The sequence below is a fragment of the Hyperolius riggenbachi genome, chromosome 10 (assembly GCF_040937935.1).
Source record: "Hyperolius riggenbachi isolate aHypRig1 chromosome 10, aHypRig1.pri, whole genome shotgun sequence".
In the NCBI taxonomy this organism is placed as follows: Eukaryota; Metazoa; Chordata; class Amphibia; order Anura; family Hyperoliidae; genus Hyperolius; species Hyperolius riggenbachi.
Genome location: NC_090655.1, coordinates 132,510,471 through 132,525,310, shown reverse-complemented (window position 1 = coordinate 132,525,310; position 14,840 = coordinate 132,510,471). Strand labels below are relative to the sequence as shown.

The window sequence follows — 14,840 nt, the reverse complement described above, 5'->3', positions numbered from 1 at the left end:
TCTCATTGCATAATAACTGCATTTTCCAACTGCCAGGCAAGCCGCATCTCCATCTTTGCATAGAACTCTCACTAATGAACAATCTGTATAGATCACCTGCCAACTAAAGATGTCACCACCAGTGATAAATTGCGGGATGTAAATCAGAGTGAGGAAGGATTTTACAATAAGCAAACACTTACTAAATAACTTATAAGTGAATAGTGTCAAAGCAATTTTATTCATGATGTTATTTTCTCTATAGTTCCTCTTTAAAGTATTGGACAAAATATCCATGTAAAGTAAATTAATATTTGTTAATATTCATATTTTGATAGCACTGTTTCTTACTTAGTTAACAAAAATAAATAAACTTTGCATAAACATTTTAGAAAACACTGACCGGAGTTTGTTTATTAGACAAATGAAGAAGCAAACAACAAGTTTTCATTCCAGTGTTGATCGAAGTGCCTAAACCACGAATGTGAACTTTCTTCTAATTGCAGTCATCACAAATGAATACAGAGGTGCCAAAGTGATACAAGTAAAATCCCAGCAAGCTGTCATACCCAATGGTGTAATGACAGTTTAGGTGAATTATGTCTAATGATGAGTTTGGAAGGTGGACATTGGCCGTGTGACAAAAGCCACAGAGACAAATTGATGTGCAGCAATAGTAAATTATCAAACAAACATGATAATGGAAAAGGATCTGTTACATGGGTGAGTGCTTTTCCTTTTGTGAAACAAAACTTCAATTATGCTCGGAAAAAAGCAAGCCGAAGACTGAGCTTGTCATTAGTAAAACAGCAAATGGTTTTGAAAAGCTTTAATTATCTCAGAGCTGGCAGTTAGTCTCAAACATTCCATGCAGATGGTGCAGAAACATTATTTATTATTGTCTATTCAGGTCTTTAAAAGGAGAAAAAAATAACACATAGCCATCAATTTAATGAAAAGACTGAAAGGGGAAACATGGATAAAATGTTGCAATGTTTTCATTTATGGTGCAATTATTAAAGCAATTATATTAAAGGATCTCTATCACGGTATAATTGTAAAAGTTAAAGTGCATATTTATGTACATGTATATAGTGTACACTTCGACTGCATGGGAGGAAGCGCTGCAAAGATTATGTAGCTCTTATAAGCTATAAAGTTTAAATAAATGGTCTTACCTCAGATAAGGAGTGGCTTAATAAAAAAGTATTTTATTGGACACAAACGACAACGCGTTTCATGGGTCTTACCTGCTTCTCCGGGTCAATGAAATAGTTTCTGTTTGAATGAAAACTCTGAGGACTTGAAGTGCCTACCCCATACAAAATGTACAAATGCACTATAAATTACTTTTTTTTTCCTAAAGTAGGCAGTAATCTGACAGAGCCGACAGGTTTTTGACTACTCTATGTGCTCATGGGAGATTTTAAGGATTTTCTTTATTTTCAAAAGCATTTACTGAATGGCAGTTGCTCAGTCCAACTGCCATGATAGCATGAAGGCAAGTATGGGGGACAGCCAGCATTTTTGTATAGATCCTTTCCATAGAGTACTTTTAGACAAAAAACTGAACCAACTGGAAGCCAAATGGATCTTCATACTGGAAACCCTGGCACCAAAGGGTCTGAACAAGGATTTCAAGTTGTCTAGCTTCCTGTGATTCATTCACAGAGTCCATATTTACATGTATTTGCATTCACATGATAACAACAGCATTTGATATACATCCGTTTTTGATATGTTCCTTCCCTTTCAGTTTTCACGCTGTATATGTCTACACCTCATATCTCATTTGGTGTATGTTCCGTGACCCATGTTACTTGCATACATTTGAAATTAAAGCGGAATATAACCCTGCATTCTAACTTTGCTCTAAAACATTATTTACAGCATATTATATGCAACCAGCATTTTTTTTTTACTAGACCAGCATTGGAAGGGTTACACACAGAGCTTTAAAGTTCCATGGAGAGAACTGCTCTCTGCAGCCAAAGTTTAGACAGATACAGTTAAGTAAACAAAATGTAACATGTTAGGAATGTTACACACTCTTTGGCTGTCCTCCATCTTCTGCACAGTCAGAGAGAGTGAGTCACATTCCACACTTGTTACATTTTGTTTTGCTTAAATGTATCTATCTAAACTTCGGCAGTTCTCTCCAGGAACTTTAAAGCTCTGTGTATAACCCTTCCAATGATGGTCTAGTAAAAAAAAAAAATGCTGGTTGCATATAATATGCTGTAAATAATGTTTTAGAGCAAAGTTGAAATGCAGGGTTATATTCTGCTTTAATTCACTTGTAAACAATGTGGACCCTACAATACTGTTTGTGTTTGATTTGGATGACCTCCTTATTATGGGAAGTGCACCATTTTAACTATTTACAGCATACTGACAGGGATTTCTTTGTGTACACTGTGCATAACAGTGAATGCAGTTACATTGAATACATAGTATATTTAGGCAAATAACCATGACTACCAGAAATACATTCTGGAGCCGTGGGAGGATATGACAAAGCGGAAATGATGTCATTGCTGGGCCGCCGCCCTTGTTCACATTGCTATACAGTTTTCAGCCCTAGTATTTCAAATGGTTGTGTTTTATGCAAGAAGTTGACAGCAAGGTGGAACATGAATAGACACCATATTCATGGAGACAGCCAGATGGGACGTACAGCATGGTTCCACCATTTTTAAACCCCAGCTGAACGCAGTATTTCAGGTCTGACTTGGGCTATATGGGGGGTTGTGATGACTCTGTTTGGAGGAATTGCTATGTGTATATAATGTATATATGTATGTAGGTGGCACTCTTGCACCCCACTTGTTCTCCTCGATGACGCCTTTACAGTGAAACATGTCGAGTCACAGGTTTCATGTTTTTTTGTTCACTGTATAAATGTATGAGCACGAATAAGATCTAGTCGATCCTCCACACCATTCCGGCTGACCAGCTAGCCAGTGGTTTGGCTTTAATTTGTTGTGATGAGTGGTGAAACGATCCTGAGTTCCCTGATAGAACACCGCACCACAAACAAGCCAAACGGCGAGATTTTGTATGTTTTAAAGTGAGAGGTATCCTTTAAGGGACCTGGGCCATAGTTACACCCCGCTCCATGAAATACTGTTGAAGTGGGGGCGGGAGGGGGGGTGGTAACCAAGGACCCTCCCAGTCTCTCTTTCCCCTAGTTTGATTGGCATACACACATATTACTTTTAATAATAAAGGCAGTTATGTTTTAGTACCGTTACAGGGCTATTTAGTCATTTAGTGGACCTAGTGTTTGGTTTGACATAGAGTACTTTTGTAAAGAATAAAGGAAATACTGAAAATTCCCTATGCAGGGACGGATCTAGAGCAAGTTGCCCCAAGTTGCGCCTGGGGCAAGGTCAGGTTTTGGCGCCTAAACTGCCATTCCCCATCCAAATTTTTCCGCCTTTTTAAGAATTCAACAAACTGCGCCTGGGGCAAGAGACCCGCTTGCTCCCCCCTAGATCCGTCCCTGTCCCTATGAGGAGATAGACTAATCCAAAACCGGTCATCAGATCTGTGATATTTTTACTGCCTACTGTAAGTGACAGCAACATAAATAATTCATAGCGGTAATTTATAGTGCATTTTACTCTGGGAGAAATGTACTTGCTATAAAAATGTATTTAAAATTTTGCTATTTTTCATGATAGTGGTCCTTTAAACCATAGCTACTTAAAAATGTACCCTATTTAACTAAGGGCAAGGTAGAGATGATCAATAACATGCATATGTTCCTGACTTGCACATAGCTTGGAATTTGGCAAATCAAATGTAATTCCAAACTGCAGGAACTTTGCATGCAAGTTAAGGGCATAAGTTTCTCATTATCATTTCTATTAACGAGTTCCTACAACCCCTATTTAAAACACAAAAGGCTACATCTTCTCCCAGCATACTATCAGCACTGTGAAGCATTGAGGCCCTCCTTGGAACATGCACGTGCACAATGATGTAATTGTATGTGGCATGATCTAAGGCTTTCAGGCTGTAGGAAATATCACAAACATCTTTACACCAAACCAGAGGATGTGTGCATCATCACAAAGGGGAAAGGGGTGGAGTCAGGTTCAGCACAACACTTTGGGATGGACAGTTACACAACATTGTTACTCTTAGACCTAGTGAAGGAGCCGCAGCCAAATAATCTTATTAAGTATGTATGCTATTTTCTCATATCATAGGTTTACTGGTTATGTCATCAAAATGTCAAGACAAAAGCTTCATTTTACATAAAAATAGTAACAGTTGCAGGGGCAAACCCAGGATTTTCAATGGGGGGATTCCTGAAAGGTCTCCCTCAGCCACACACAATACAGTATTATAATATGGTAGGACATCATGCTGGGTACACATAATACAATTTCCCATCTGACTGGCCGACAATGGAATTGATCAGCAGCAGTTTTGATACAGATAATAATGAGGACAGCCAACATTAGTAATGAAGGGGAAAGTAAAGCATTCACACAGCAGGGCACAGGGCTGTGCTCATACCTGACTCTGTTAAGTTCCCAAGAGTTGCTCCATTCTCTGTACACATGCTGCTGCTCCATCCAAATTCAGCTGTAGCAGAGAAAGAAAGGGGGAAGTGCTGTGAGCTGCAGGATACCTGCACATACTCTGGTGTCTCAACTTATCTTATCTTATCTTTTGTGACTCTCTTGCAACTGGCAGAGTCCCAGTGGATTGGCGTACAGCTCACGTTTTCCCATTATTTAAGAAGGGCAAAAAATCTGATCCAGGAAATTATAGACCTGTAAGCTTAACATCAGTTGTATGCAAACTATTTGAGGGGTTACTAAGAGATACTATACATGACTTCATAGTAGAAAATAATCTTATTTCTCAGCATCAACGTGGGTTTACTAAAGACAGGTCCTGTTTGACTAACATGCTCAGCTTTTATGAGGTAGTGAATGCTAATATGGATATTGGGAATGCTGTAGATGTGATATACTTGGACTTTGCAAAGGCCTTTGACACTGTTCCCCACAAAAGTCTGGTGCAAAAGTTGAGGATGCAAGGACTGAGGAAGAGTTTGTGTGCATGGATAGGGAACTGGCTAATGGACAGAAAACAAAGAGTTGTGGTCAATGGATCGTACTCAAAATGGGAGACTGTTAGCAGTGGGGTCCCACAGGGGTCTGTACTGGGTCCAGTGCTCTTCAATTTATTTATTAATGACCTAGTAGATGCAGTAGTAAACAATGTTGCTATTTTTGCAGATGATACAAAATTGTGCAGAATCATCAACTCTCAAGAAGATAGTGTCATATTGCAACAGGATCTGGATAGGATGGCTATATGGGCACATACATGGCAGATGAAGTTCAATGTCGACAAATGTAAAGTCATGCATTTTGGTCGTACCAATGGTCTAGTACCATACAAAATAAATGGGATACAGTTGGGGACATCAAACTTGGAGAAGGACTTAGGAGTACTCATCGACAACAAGTTAAATAATCGTACTCAATGCCAAGCCGCTGCAGCTAAAGCGAACAAAATTTTGGATGCATTAAAAGGGAAATAAAAACTCGAGATGCTAGCATAATATTGCCCCTGTTTAACTCTCTAGTAAGGCCACATCTGGAATATGGAAATCAGTTCTGGGCACCACATTACAAAAAAGATATTGCAGTTTTAGAGCAGGTGCAGAGACGAGCAACAAAATTGATACGTGGGATGGAAGGTCTCGCTTACCAAGAAAGGTTAGATAAACTGGGTTTATTTAGTCTAGAGAAAAGATGCCTTAGAGGGGATCTAATTAACATGTATAAATACATCAGAGGGCAATATAATAGCTTGGCGGATGAGCTTTTTGTCCCTAGGCCTTCTCAAAGGACTAGAGGACATGATCTGCGCATGGAGGAAAAACGTTTTAGCCATTTATTTAGGAAAGGGTTCTTTACAGTAAGAGTGATTAAGATGTGGTATGCATTGCCACAGGAAGTCGTTATGGCAAACTCTATACCTGCATTTAAAGGGGGCTTAGATGCTTTCCGTGCGTTGAAAGACATCCATGGCTACAATTACTAGGTTATGCCTAATGATGTTGATCCAGGGATTTTATCTGATTGCCATCTGGAGTCAGGAAAGAATTTTTCCCTTTTAGGGCTAATTGGACCATGCCTTGTGGGTTTTTTTTTGCCTTCCTCTGGATCAACAGGGGTATGTGGGGGGCGGGCTGGAGTTGTACTTTGTACTGGTTGAACTCGATGGACGTATGTCTTTTTTCAACCAAAATAACTATGTAACTATGTAACTTGTGCTTGTCCCCAGACACTGCACCTGCCCTGGCCTGAGGGGGGATTCTGAGCAGCTGTAATCCCCCCTGCGTTTGCCTATGAGTTGTGCGGAACTACTGTTCTTTTGATGTTCCCTGGGATTGGCTTGGTTGAGTACTGCCAAGCAGTGTGAGGTGTAGAGGTATCACACTTGTCACATTTACAGCTTGGCTGGGGCAGAATTTTCTGCTAATTAAAAAAAAAAAAAGATATCGCTATCTCAACACACTATTTTGCATTTACCCTTCCATCATCCTTGCTGTCATGTTCATATTAGTTTATGTAACGGTAATAATTCATGAAAATATTTATTTATATTTAGCTCTGTGGAGTAGTGTTTCAGTGCTGGGTCCCCAGTTTGAATCCCAGCCACTATCTGCACGGAGTCTGTATGTTCTTCCTGGGTCTCTGCGTGGTTTTCCTCTGGGCACTATGGTTTTCTCCCACATCCCCAAAAACATACAGATACGTTATTTGGCTTCCCCCTAAGTGGGTTCTAGACCAGGCATGGGCAAACTTGGCCCTTCAGCTGTTACGGAACTACCAGTACCACAATGCATTTGCCTTTATGAGTCATGACTGTGGCTGTCAGACTCCTGCAATGCATTGTGGGACTTGTAGTTCCTTAACAGCTGGAGGGCCGAGTTTGCCCATGCCTGCTCTAGACTATGACACATACATAGAGATATCACTATGGTACGGATTAGATTAGATTAGAGGAACAGTTAAAGAGAATCTGTATTGTTAAAAACGCACAAAAGTAAACATACCAGTGCGTTAGGGGACATCTATTATTACCCTCTGTCACAATTTCGCCGCTCCTGGCCGCATTAAAAGTGGTTAAAAACAGTTTTAAAAAGTTTGTTTATAAACAAACAAAATGGCCACCAAAACAGGAAGTAGGTTGATGTACAGTATGTCCACACATAGAAAATACATCCATACACAAGCAGGCTGTATACAGCCTTCCTTTTGAATCTCAAGAGATCATTTGTGTGTTTCTTTCCCCCTGCATCTCTCATGCACTGAAGTCTCAGGCTGCTCTTTTCTTCCTGCAAACAGCTTTGCCCTTGTCTGTAATTCCTCACTATGTGAAAGCCCAGCCAGCTCAGAGGACGATTTATCCAGCTTGTAAAAGATAAGAGAGAAGAGAGAAGCTGCTCTAATCTAAATAATACACAGGCAGTGTGCATAGAGGGGCCTGGAAGGGGAAATTCATAGCAGAACCACAACACTGAAGAACTTGGCAGCCTTCCAGACACAGGCTGACAAGTCTGACAAGGGAAAGATACATTGATTTATTACAGAGACTGTGATAGTAGAACGTGTTGCAGTAAGCCAGAACACATTAGAATAGCTTTTGGAACTTGTAGGATGATAAAAAACAGGATGCAATTTTTGTTACGGAGTCTCTTTAAGTGACATGACAATATACTCTATACAACGCTGCTGAAGATGTCAGCGCTATATAAATATATATATTTAATACTGAACACTAATAATATTTTTGGCAGCATTTGAAAAGCTACATACCTAACTTAGTAAACAAAAAGAAGCGTTTGGAAATTAGACAGTACTACAGCATTCCCACGGCCAATATTTCAGCACTCAAATGATATATTTCAGTTATCAGCCAATAAATAGTTGAATGTGGTTCATTGTCCAAATTTACAAGCACTTTTCTTGTTCAGTTATTTATTCATCAACAAAAGAGGAGTAAATCCACTTTCCCGCATTTCCCATCAGGAAACGAGGTACCCCCCAAATATAATTGCCATTGTTCCAATCGGGAAGCAGCCAACTTTTCGAACCATTGTAAAAACATAAACCCAAACCTCTTAGAAACTGAGTTTATTATACTGAAGGAGAACATCTGGAAAGTTTTTTTTATTTTTAAATACACAATACAATGCAAGGCTCTCCCTGCACAAAGTTGTATGACAGGTTTGAGTGGGTCGTTCAAGCCCAGACAGCAACAGCCCTAATTATCCAGTTTTCTAACTGCCTGCTGTAAGCATTTTTTTCCTCCAAAAATAAGAGTCTTTTAAAGCATAAACCTCAGTAACAATTGTATAAAGTTATTCATCATTTCCATTGGCTGCAAAATGTAAAAAATGTGCGCACAAGATCAAACAACATTTAATGGCACAGAGCGAAAAAAGTGTGTTATTATGAAGATATCTATTTCTCAACCTTTCGTGTCCGCAGGGCAAGCAAGCCTGTTAACAATAGATTGGAACTATAAAAGAGTCAGAAGCAGCACCTCGAGGCATGTATGCAAATAAACTAAAAACAGTTTTAGGAACACAGACATCCAGGTCAGGCTTGTAAAAAAATTTTCAGAACCATGTCTAATAATATATGCTTGTTTACTGAGATACAGAGAAACAATTGGCATAAACAGACACTCAATGAAAATTAAGATTCATGCATTCTTCATACTGTATCCTAATCAGTAAATGCATTTGACTCTTACAACAATACGGGGCTAATCTATACCCTTTCAGGGGGTGTTGTGTGTTTGAGCAGTGTATAGGCTAAATAGCTCTGAGTGCAGAAAGAAACAAATCCGCCTTCCTTCCCTTATGGGAAAAATTGGGCATAGCTACATACTTAGTTTGGTTGAAAAAAGACATCCGACCATCAATTACAACCAGGAAAATGTGTTTTTTTTAAAGCACTCCCATGTTGATATTTCAGCCCAGATAAGTTAGAGACATTCCAACTGTATCTATCTATACTACATAATACTTTATAACTTTAATATATATAGATAACGTAGTGGTGTGAATAAGCCAAGACTTGATGCCTAGAATGGTGTCTTGCTTCTTGAACACCTATCAACTGGATTTATGCACATTTATGCACATCTGGTCACACTCTAAGATCTGTGAATAGCTCAACTCTGTGCTAGACATTTTTTTTTCTTTAATTTTGAAACAAAAAAAAAAACTAAATTGCATAGGGCACAAGCAAAGACAAAATAAACTAGGTGCACCATTCTACAAATGGTTTGATTTCTCAATGTTCTCTAAAGCCTGACACACACCAAGCAATTTCCCGTTAGATAGATGAGCTAAATAGATAATTTCTGACAGGTCCGATCTGATTTCCGATCGTTTTTCTGATCGATTTGCAAAGAAGTTATCAGAAAAAAACGTTCAGAAAAAGTCAAAAGTTATCTATCGACCCATCTGTCTGATGGGAAATTGCACGGTGTGTACCAGGCATTAGACATTTTCCTTACTTTGCTAATCACATACAATAAAGCTATTAAGACACTGGCCTGGTATCTCATTATTATTATTATTCTAATTACAATGGTTTAAATTATGACTGTGAACTGTGCGCAGCTGCCATGTCAGTGTGGCATGAAACCTGATTCACTCAGCACCTAACAGAATGCAACTCCCCCTCAGCAATGCCTAACATTAAAAGATCCCCAGCAATGCCTAACCTTAAAAATTCCCCCACTGATGCCTAACCTAAAAAGAACCCCCTCCCCCCATGACTAACCTTCAAAGAAAACTTATCGACATCTAACCTTAACCTCTCCCCCCACCCACTATGCAAACTGCGGTTACAAACAGCTTGTTTCTGTTGCATCTTCTTACCTGAAATAAAGTCGATACATTTTAGTCTCCACCTGTGTTGTCCTCTGCTCATCTACAGTGACACGTATACTGTACATATATGGTACTGAAACAAGAGAGATCTAATTTAGTGTGAAATACTTCATTGGTGTTAAAAACCAAGAGAGATATGCTTTCAAGAATAGATGTGTATGGCGTATATCTACCAATGAATGATTTTAATTTAGCAATCCTATTTAGGAATATTAATCCCTGGGGGCCTCTCCATAACTGCAACAGAATGAACAAGATGCCTTAACACCATATTGTGCCATCAAATGACATTGCGTGTTTCCGTGGGTAGGAAAATGGATCGGTGAGTACGGGTCTTAAAGTGGACCTGAACTCTTGCACAGGACAAAAGGAAAACATAGAGAAATGCACCCTGTATGGATTTAAAGCGTTTAGCCTATCTAATTCCCCCTCATCTGTGTCTAAATACAAGTTTTCATTTAATCTCTCCGCTGTGTCAGCAGATTGCCACGACAGATAAGCTCATTTAAATGCACAGAATGTTAACAATATACAGTGGCTTGCAAAAGTATTTGGCCCCCTTGAAGTTTTCCACATTACTGCCACAAACATGAATCAATTTTATTGGAATTCCACATGAAAGACCAACACAAAGTGGTGTACATGTGAGAAGTGGAACGAAAATCATACATGATTCCAAACATTAAAAAAACAAACAAAAAAAACACAACTGCAGGGTGTGTGTAATTATTCAGCCCCCCTGAGTCAATACTTTGTAGAACCACCTTTTGGTTAATTTGCATATATTCAGCAGTGTTGCTCTGGGAGACATCTCAAGCTCACTCCAACCTGAATTATCGCAAATTCTTTCTGTTTTAGGAAAGCAAACTTTTGTTTACCTTTTGCTGCAGTTACAGCTGCCAGTCTTTTAGGGTATGTCTCTACCAGCTTTGCACATCTAGAGACTGAAATCCTTGCACATTCTTCTTTGCAAAACAGCTCCAGCTCAGTCAGATTAGATGGACAGCGTTTGTGAACAGCAGTTTTCAGATCTTGCCACAGATTCTGGATTGGCTTTAGATCTGTACTTTAACTGGGCCATTCTAACACATGGATATGTTTTGTTTTAAACCATTCCATTGTTGCCCTGGATTTATGTTTAGGGTCGTTGTCCTGCTGGAAGGTGAACCTCCTCCCCAGTCTCAAGTCTTTTGCTGACTCCAAGAGGTTTTCTTCCAAGATTGCCCTGTATTTGGCTCCATCCATCTTCCCATCAACTCTGACCAGCTTCCCTGTCCCTGCTGAAGAGATGCACCCCCCGAGCATGATGCTGCCACCACCATATTTTACAGTGGGGATGGTGTGTTCAGAGTGATGTGCAGTGTTAGTTTTCCGCCACACATAGCGTTTTGCATTTTGGTCAAAAAGTTCCAATTTGGTCTCTTCTGACCAGAGCACCTTCTTCCACATGCTTGCTGTGTCCCCCACATGGCTTGTGGCAAACTGCAAACGGGACTTCTTATGCTTTTCTGTTAACAATGGCTTTCTTCTTGCCACTCTTCCATAAAGGCCAACTTTGTACAGTGCACGACTAATAGTTGTCCTATGGACAGATTACCCCACCTGAGCTGTAGATCTCTGCAGCTCGTCCAGAGTCACCATGGGCCTCTTGACTGCATTTCTGATCAGCGCTCTCCTTGTTCGGCCTGTGAGTTGAGGTGGACGGCCTTGTCTTGGTAGGTTTACAGTTGTGCCATACTCCTTTCATTTCTGAATGATTGCTTGAACAGTGCTCCGTGGGATGTTCAAGGCTTTGGAAATCTTTTTGTAGCCTAAGCCTGCTTTAAATTTCTCACTAACTTTATCCCTGACCTGTCTGGTGTGTTCTTTAGACTTCATGGTGTTGTTGCTCCCAAGATTCTCTTAGACAACCTCTGAGGCCGTCACAGAGCAGCTGTATTTGTACTGACATTAGATTACACACAGGTGCACTCTATTTAGTCATTAGCACTTATCAGGCAATGTCTATGGGCAACTGACTGCACTCAGACCAAAGGGGGCTGAATAATTACGCACACCACACTTTGCAGTTATTTATTTGTAAAAAAATGTTTGGAATCATGTATGATTTTCATTCCACTTCTCACGTGTACAGCACTTTGTGTTGGTCTTTCATGTGGAATTCCAATAACATTTATTCATGTTTGTGGCAGTAATGTGACAAAATGTGGAAAACTTCAAGGGGGCCGAATACTTTTGCAAGCAACTGTATCTGCTTCCATGAAAGCAGGAAGTAGACACACTGCAGATTTATTGTAGGATTTGTATCAGCTGTAACAAAGAAATGTTTTTCTTTAAAGGTTATTATGCTGTTGCAAATCTTTTAGAGCAGTGAGGAATTTTTGAGTTCAGGTCCACTTTAAAAAATAGTCCTCATTGTTGGTTGATAAATATAGCCCACATCTGCAGAAATCACCTCAATTTATCAACTAGGCCATGCATAAATAATAAATAAACTGATGCTCCTCCCTGATAACCATCTATAACTGACCGTCCTTCAAGTCTACTGACATTATAACTGCCAATATAAAAAAATAAACCAGTGATTATCAAACTTTTTTGGCTGATTGTGGCCTTGATAGGTCATTTTGACGGAAATCCTCTTCAGCTGAAGGAAACATGGTAACTGACCATAAGTGTGGGCAGCACGGTGGCGTAGTGGTTAGCTCTCTCGCCTTGCAGCGCTGGGTCCCTGGTTCGAATCCCAGCCAGGGCACTATCTGCAAAGAGTTTGTATGTACTCTCCGTGTCTGCGTGGGTTTCCTCCAGGCACTCCGGTTTCCTCCCACATTCCAAAAACATACAGATAAGTTAATTGGCTACCCCTAAAAATTAGCCCTAGACTACAGTACTTAACTTCATAATATAGACATATGGCAATGGTAGGGATTAGATTGTGAGTTCCTTTGAGGGACAGTTAGTGACAAGACAATATATATATATACACTGTACAGCGCTGCGTAATATGTCAGAGCTATATTAATACTAAATAATAAATAATAAATAAAGTGCTATGTTTGTTTTTAATGCTGTTTTTTTTATTTGTGCGTGTTTTGTTTCCTTTGCCTAGTAGGGGGAGCTTCTCTCTCACATGTGCTATTCTGGATGAAAACTAGTGGAAATAAATTCTTTCTATTCCTTTACTCTTGAGTCTAAAGTCAAACGATGATGGCCACATTAATTAGGTTGAGATAGTCTCCTAACATCCTTTCGTATTAACTGGTGCCTGCAAACTTTCAAGCTGCCTTTCTAATGATCATAAAGTACAGGCAGCAGCACGGCTCTTCAAGTGGATTTCCTGCAGATGACTTATGTGAACTGTGCAAAACAGTCTTTCCCATCTGTACCTAGCTAAACAAAAAAAATAGCCTGCAGGTAAAGAAATGACATTTGACAAAATGATTATTAATGACTTGTTTGAAATTACATCACTGGTTTGTTGCACACTTTCCAGGCATCGTTGAAGAGGAACTAGCGAAAAGGAGAAATATAAATCAATTTGGATAATAAATCAATACTTGCAGCGCTGGATCCCCGGTTCGAATGCCAGCCAGGTCAACATCTGCAAGGAGTTTGTATGTTCTCCCCGTGTCTGTGTGGGTTTCCTCCCACATCCCAAAAACAAACAGATAAGTTAATTGGCTTCCCCCTAAATTGGCCCTAGACTATGATACATGCACTACACGATACATACATAGACATATGATTATGGTAGGGATTAGATTGTGAGCTCCTCTGAGGGACAGTTAGTGACAAGACAATATATACACTGTACAGTGCTGTGTAATATGTTGGCACTATATAAATACTTATATAAATAAATAAATACGGAGTTAAAAAAATAGAAGAGAGAACAATAAATTATTGATTCTTGCAATTTGTTTATATTGTTTAATCCACAACCAGCCTGGGCATAATCATCTTTACTACTGTCAGACATGAAAAAATCATGAAAAAAACTGCCGTTATCTACAGTCATGGCCGAACTATGTACTAGTATTTAGTAACTATGTAACTATGTATAGGAAGACACACTCCTAGCTAAGTAAGGCACGCTCCTAAGGAAGACACACTCCTATCTAAGTAAGGCACGCTCCTAAGGAAGGCATGTTCCTATCTAAGTAAGGCACGCTCCTAAGGAAGGCATGTTCCTATCTAAGTAAGGCACGCTCCTAAGGAAGGCATGCTCCTATCTAAGTAAGGCACGCTCCTAAGGAAGGTATGCTCCTTACATAGCAGCGACCGCTGTATGTAAGAACTGCATTAGCGGCCGCTCCTTTACATTAAGGTGCGCTGCTTAACAGAGCAGCTTAATGAATCAAGCCCAAAGTGTGAGGATAGACATCCGGGCAGTCCCATTTTTTGCACACACCTGACTGCTTATCTGCTGAATTCTTGCTGGTCTTCTAGGACTTTTCCTGTAAAAAAAGACAATCAGGAGAATAAAGTCAGTGCCATTCACAGCTGGACATCATCTCAATATTATCTCAAGTTTTGCCTTTCAATTGCTAAGTGCACAAAAGTTATTTTAAAGAGAAGATGAAAAAATACCTCTTAGGAGAAAACTCAGGAGAAAAAGTTAATTGCAGATGAGCCCATGTGTTTATCAGTTCTACAATGAAATTATCTTAGATATTAACCACTTCACCACTGAGGGGTTTTACCCCCTGACCACCAGAGCAATTTTCACCTTTCAGCGCTCCTTCCATTCATTCGTCTATAACTTTATTATTACTTATCCCAATGAAATGAACTATATCTTGTTTTTTTTGCCACCAATTAGGCTTTCTTTAGGTGGGACATTATGCCAAGAATTATTTTATTCTAAATGTGTTTTAATGGGGAAATAGGAAAAAATGTGGGAAAAAATTAT

The 14,840-nt window shown here is 39.5% G+C and overlaps 1 protein-coding gene across 5 annotated transcripts in view; it reads right to left on the bottom strand.

The window, feature by feature from the left end:
• LOC137536104 (collagen alpha-1(XIII) chain-like) overlaps window positions 1–14,840 on the bottom strand; it is a 523,068-nt gene that overhangs the window by 265,058 nt on the left and 243,170 nt on the right. For 3 of the 5 annotated variants that reach the window (XM_068258151.1, XM_068258150.1, XM_068258152.1), the window contains 3 exons: window positions 14,340–14,385; window positions 9,917–10,001; window positions 4,510–4,578 (listed from right to left, as the gene is read on the bottom strand). In XM_068258151.1, coding sequence (XP_068114252.1) covers window positions 4,510–4,578; window positions 9,917–9,968 — 121 coding nt within the window. In that variant the 5' untranslated portion in view covers window positions 9,969–10,001; window positions 14,340–14,385. Of the gene's footprint in view, window positions 1–4,509; window positions 4,579–9,916; window positions 10,002–13,485; window positions 13,574–14,339; window positions 14,386–14,840 lie in introns of those variants that run through there. The other 2 variants (XM_068258153.1, XR_011024519.1) reach the window with 2 other exon arrangements.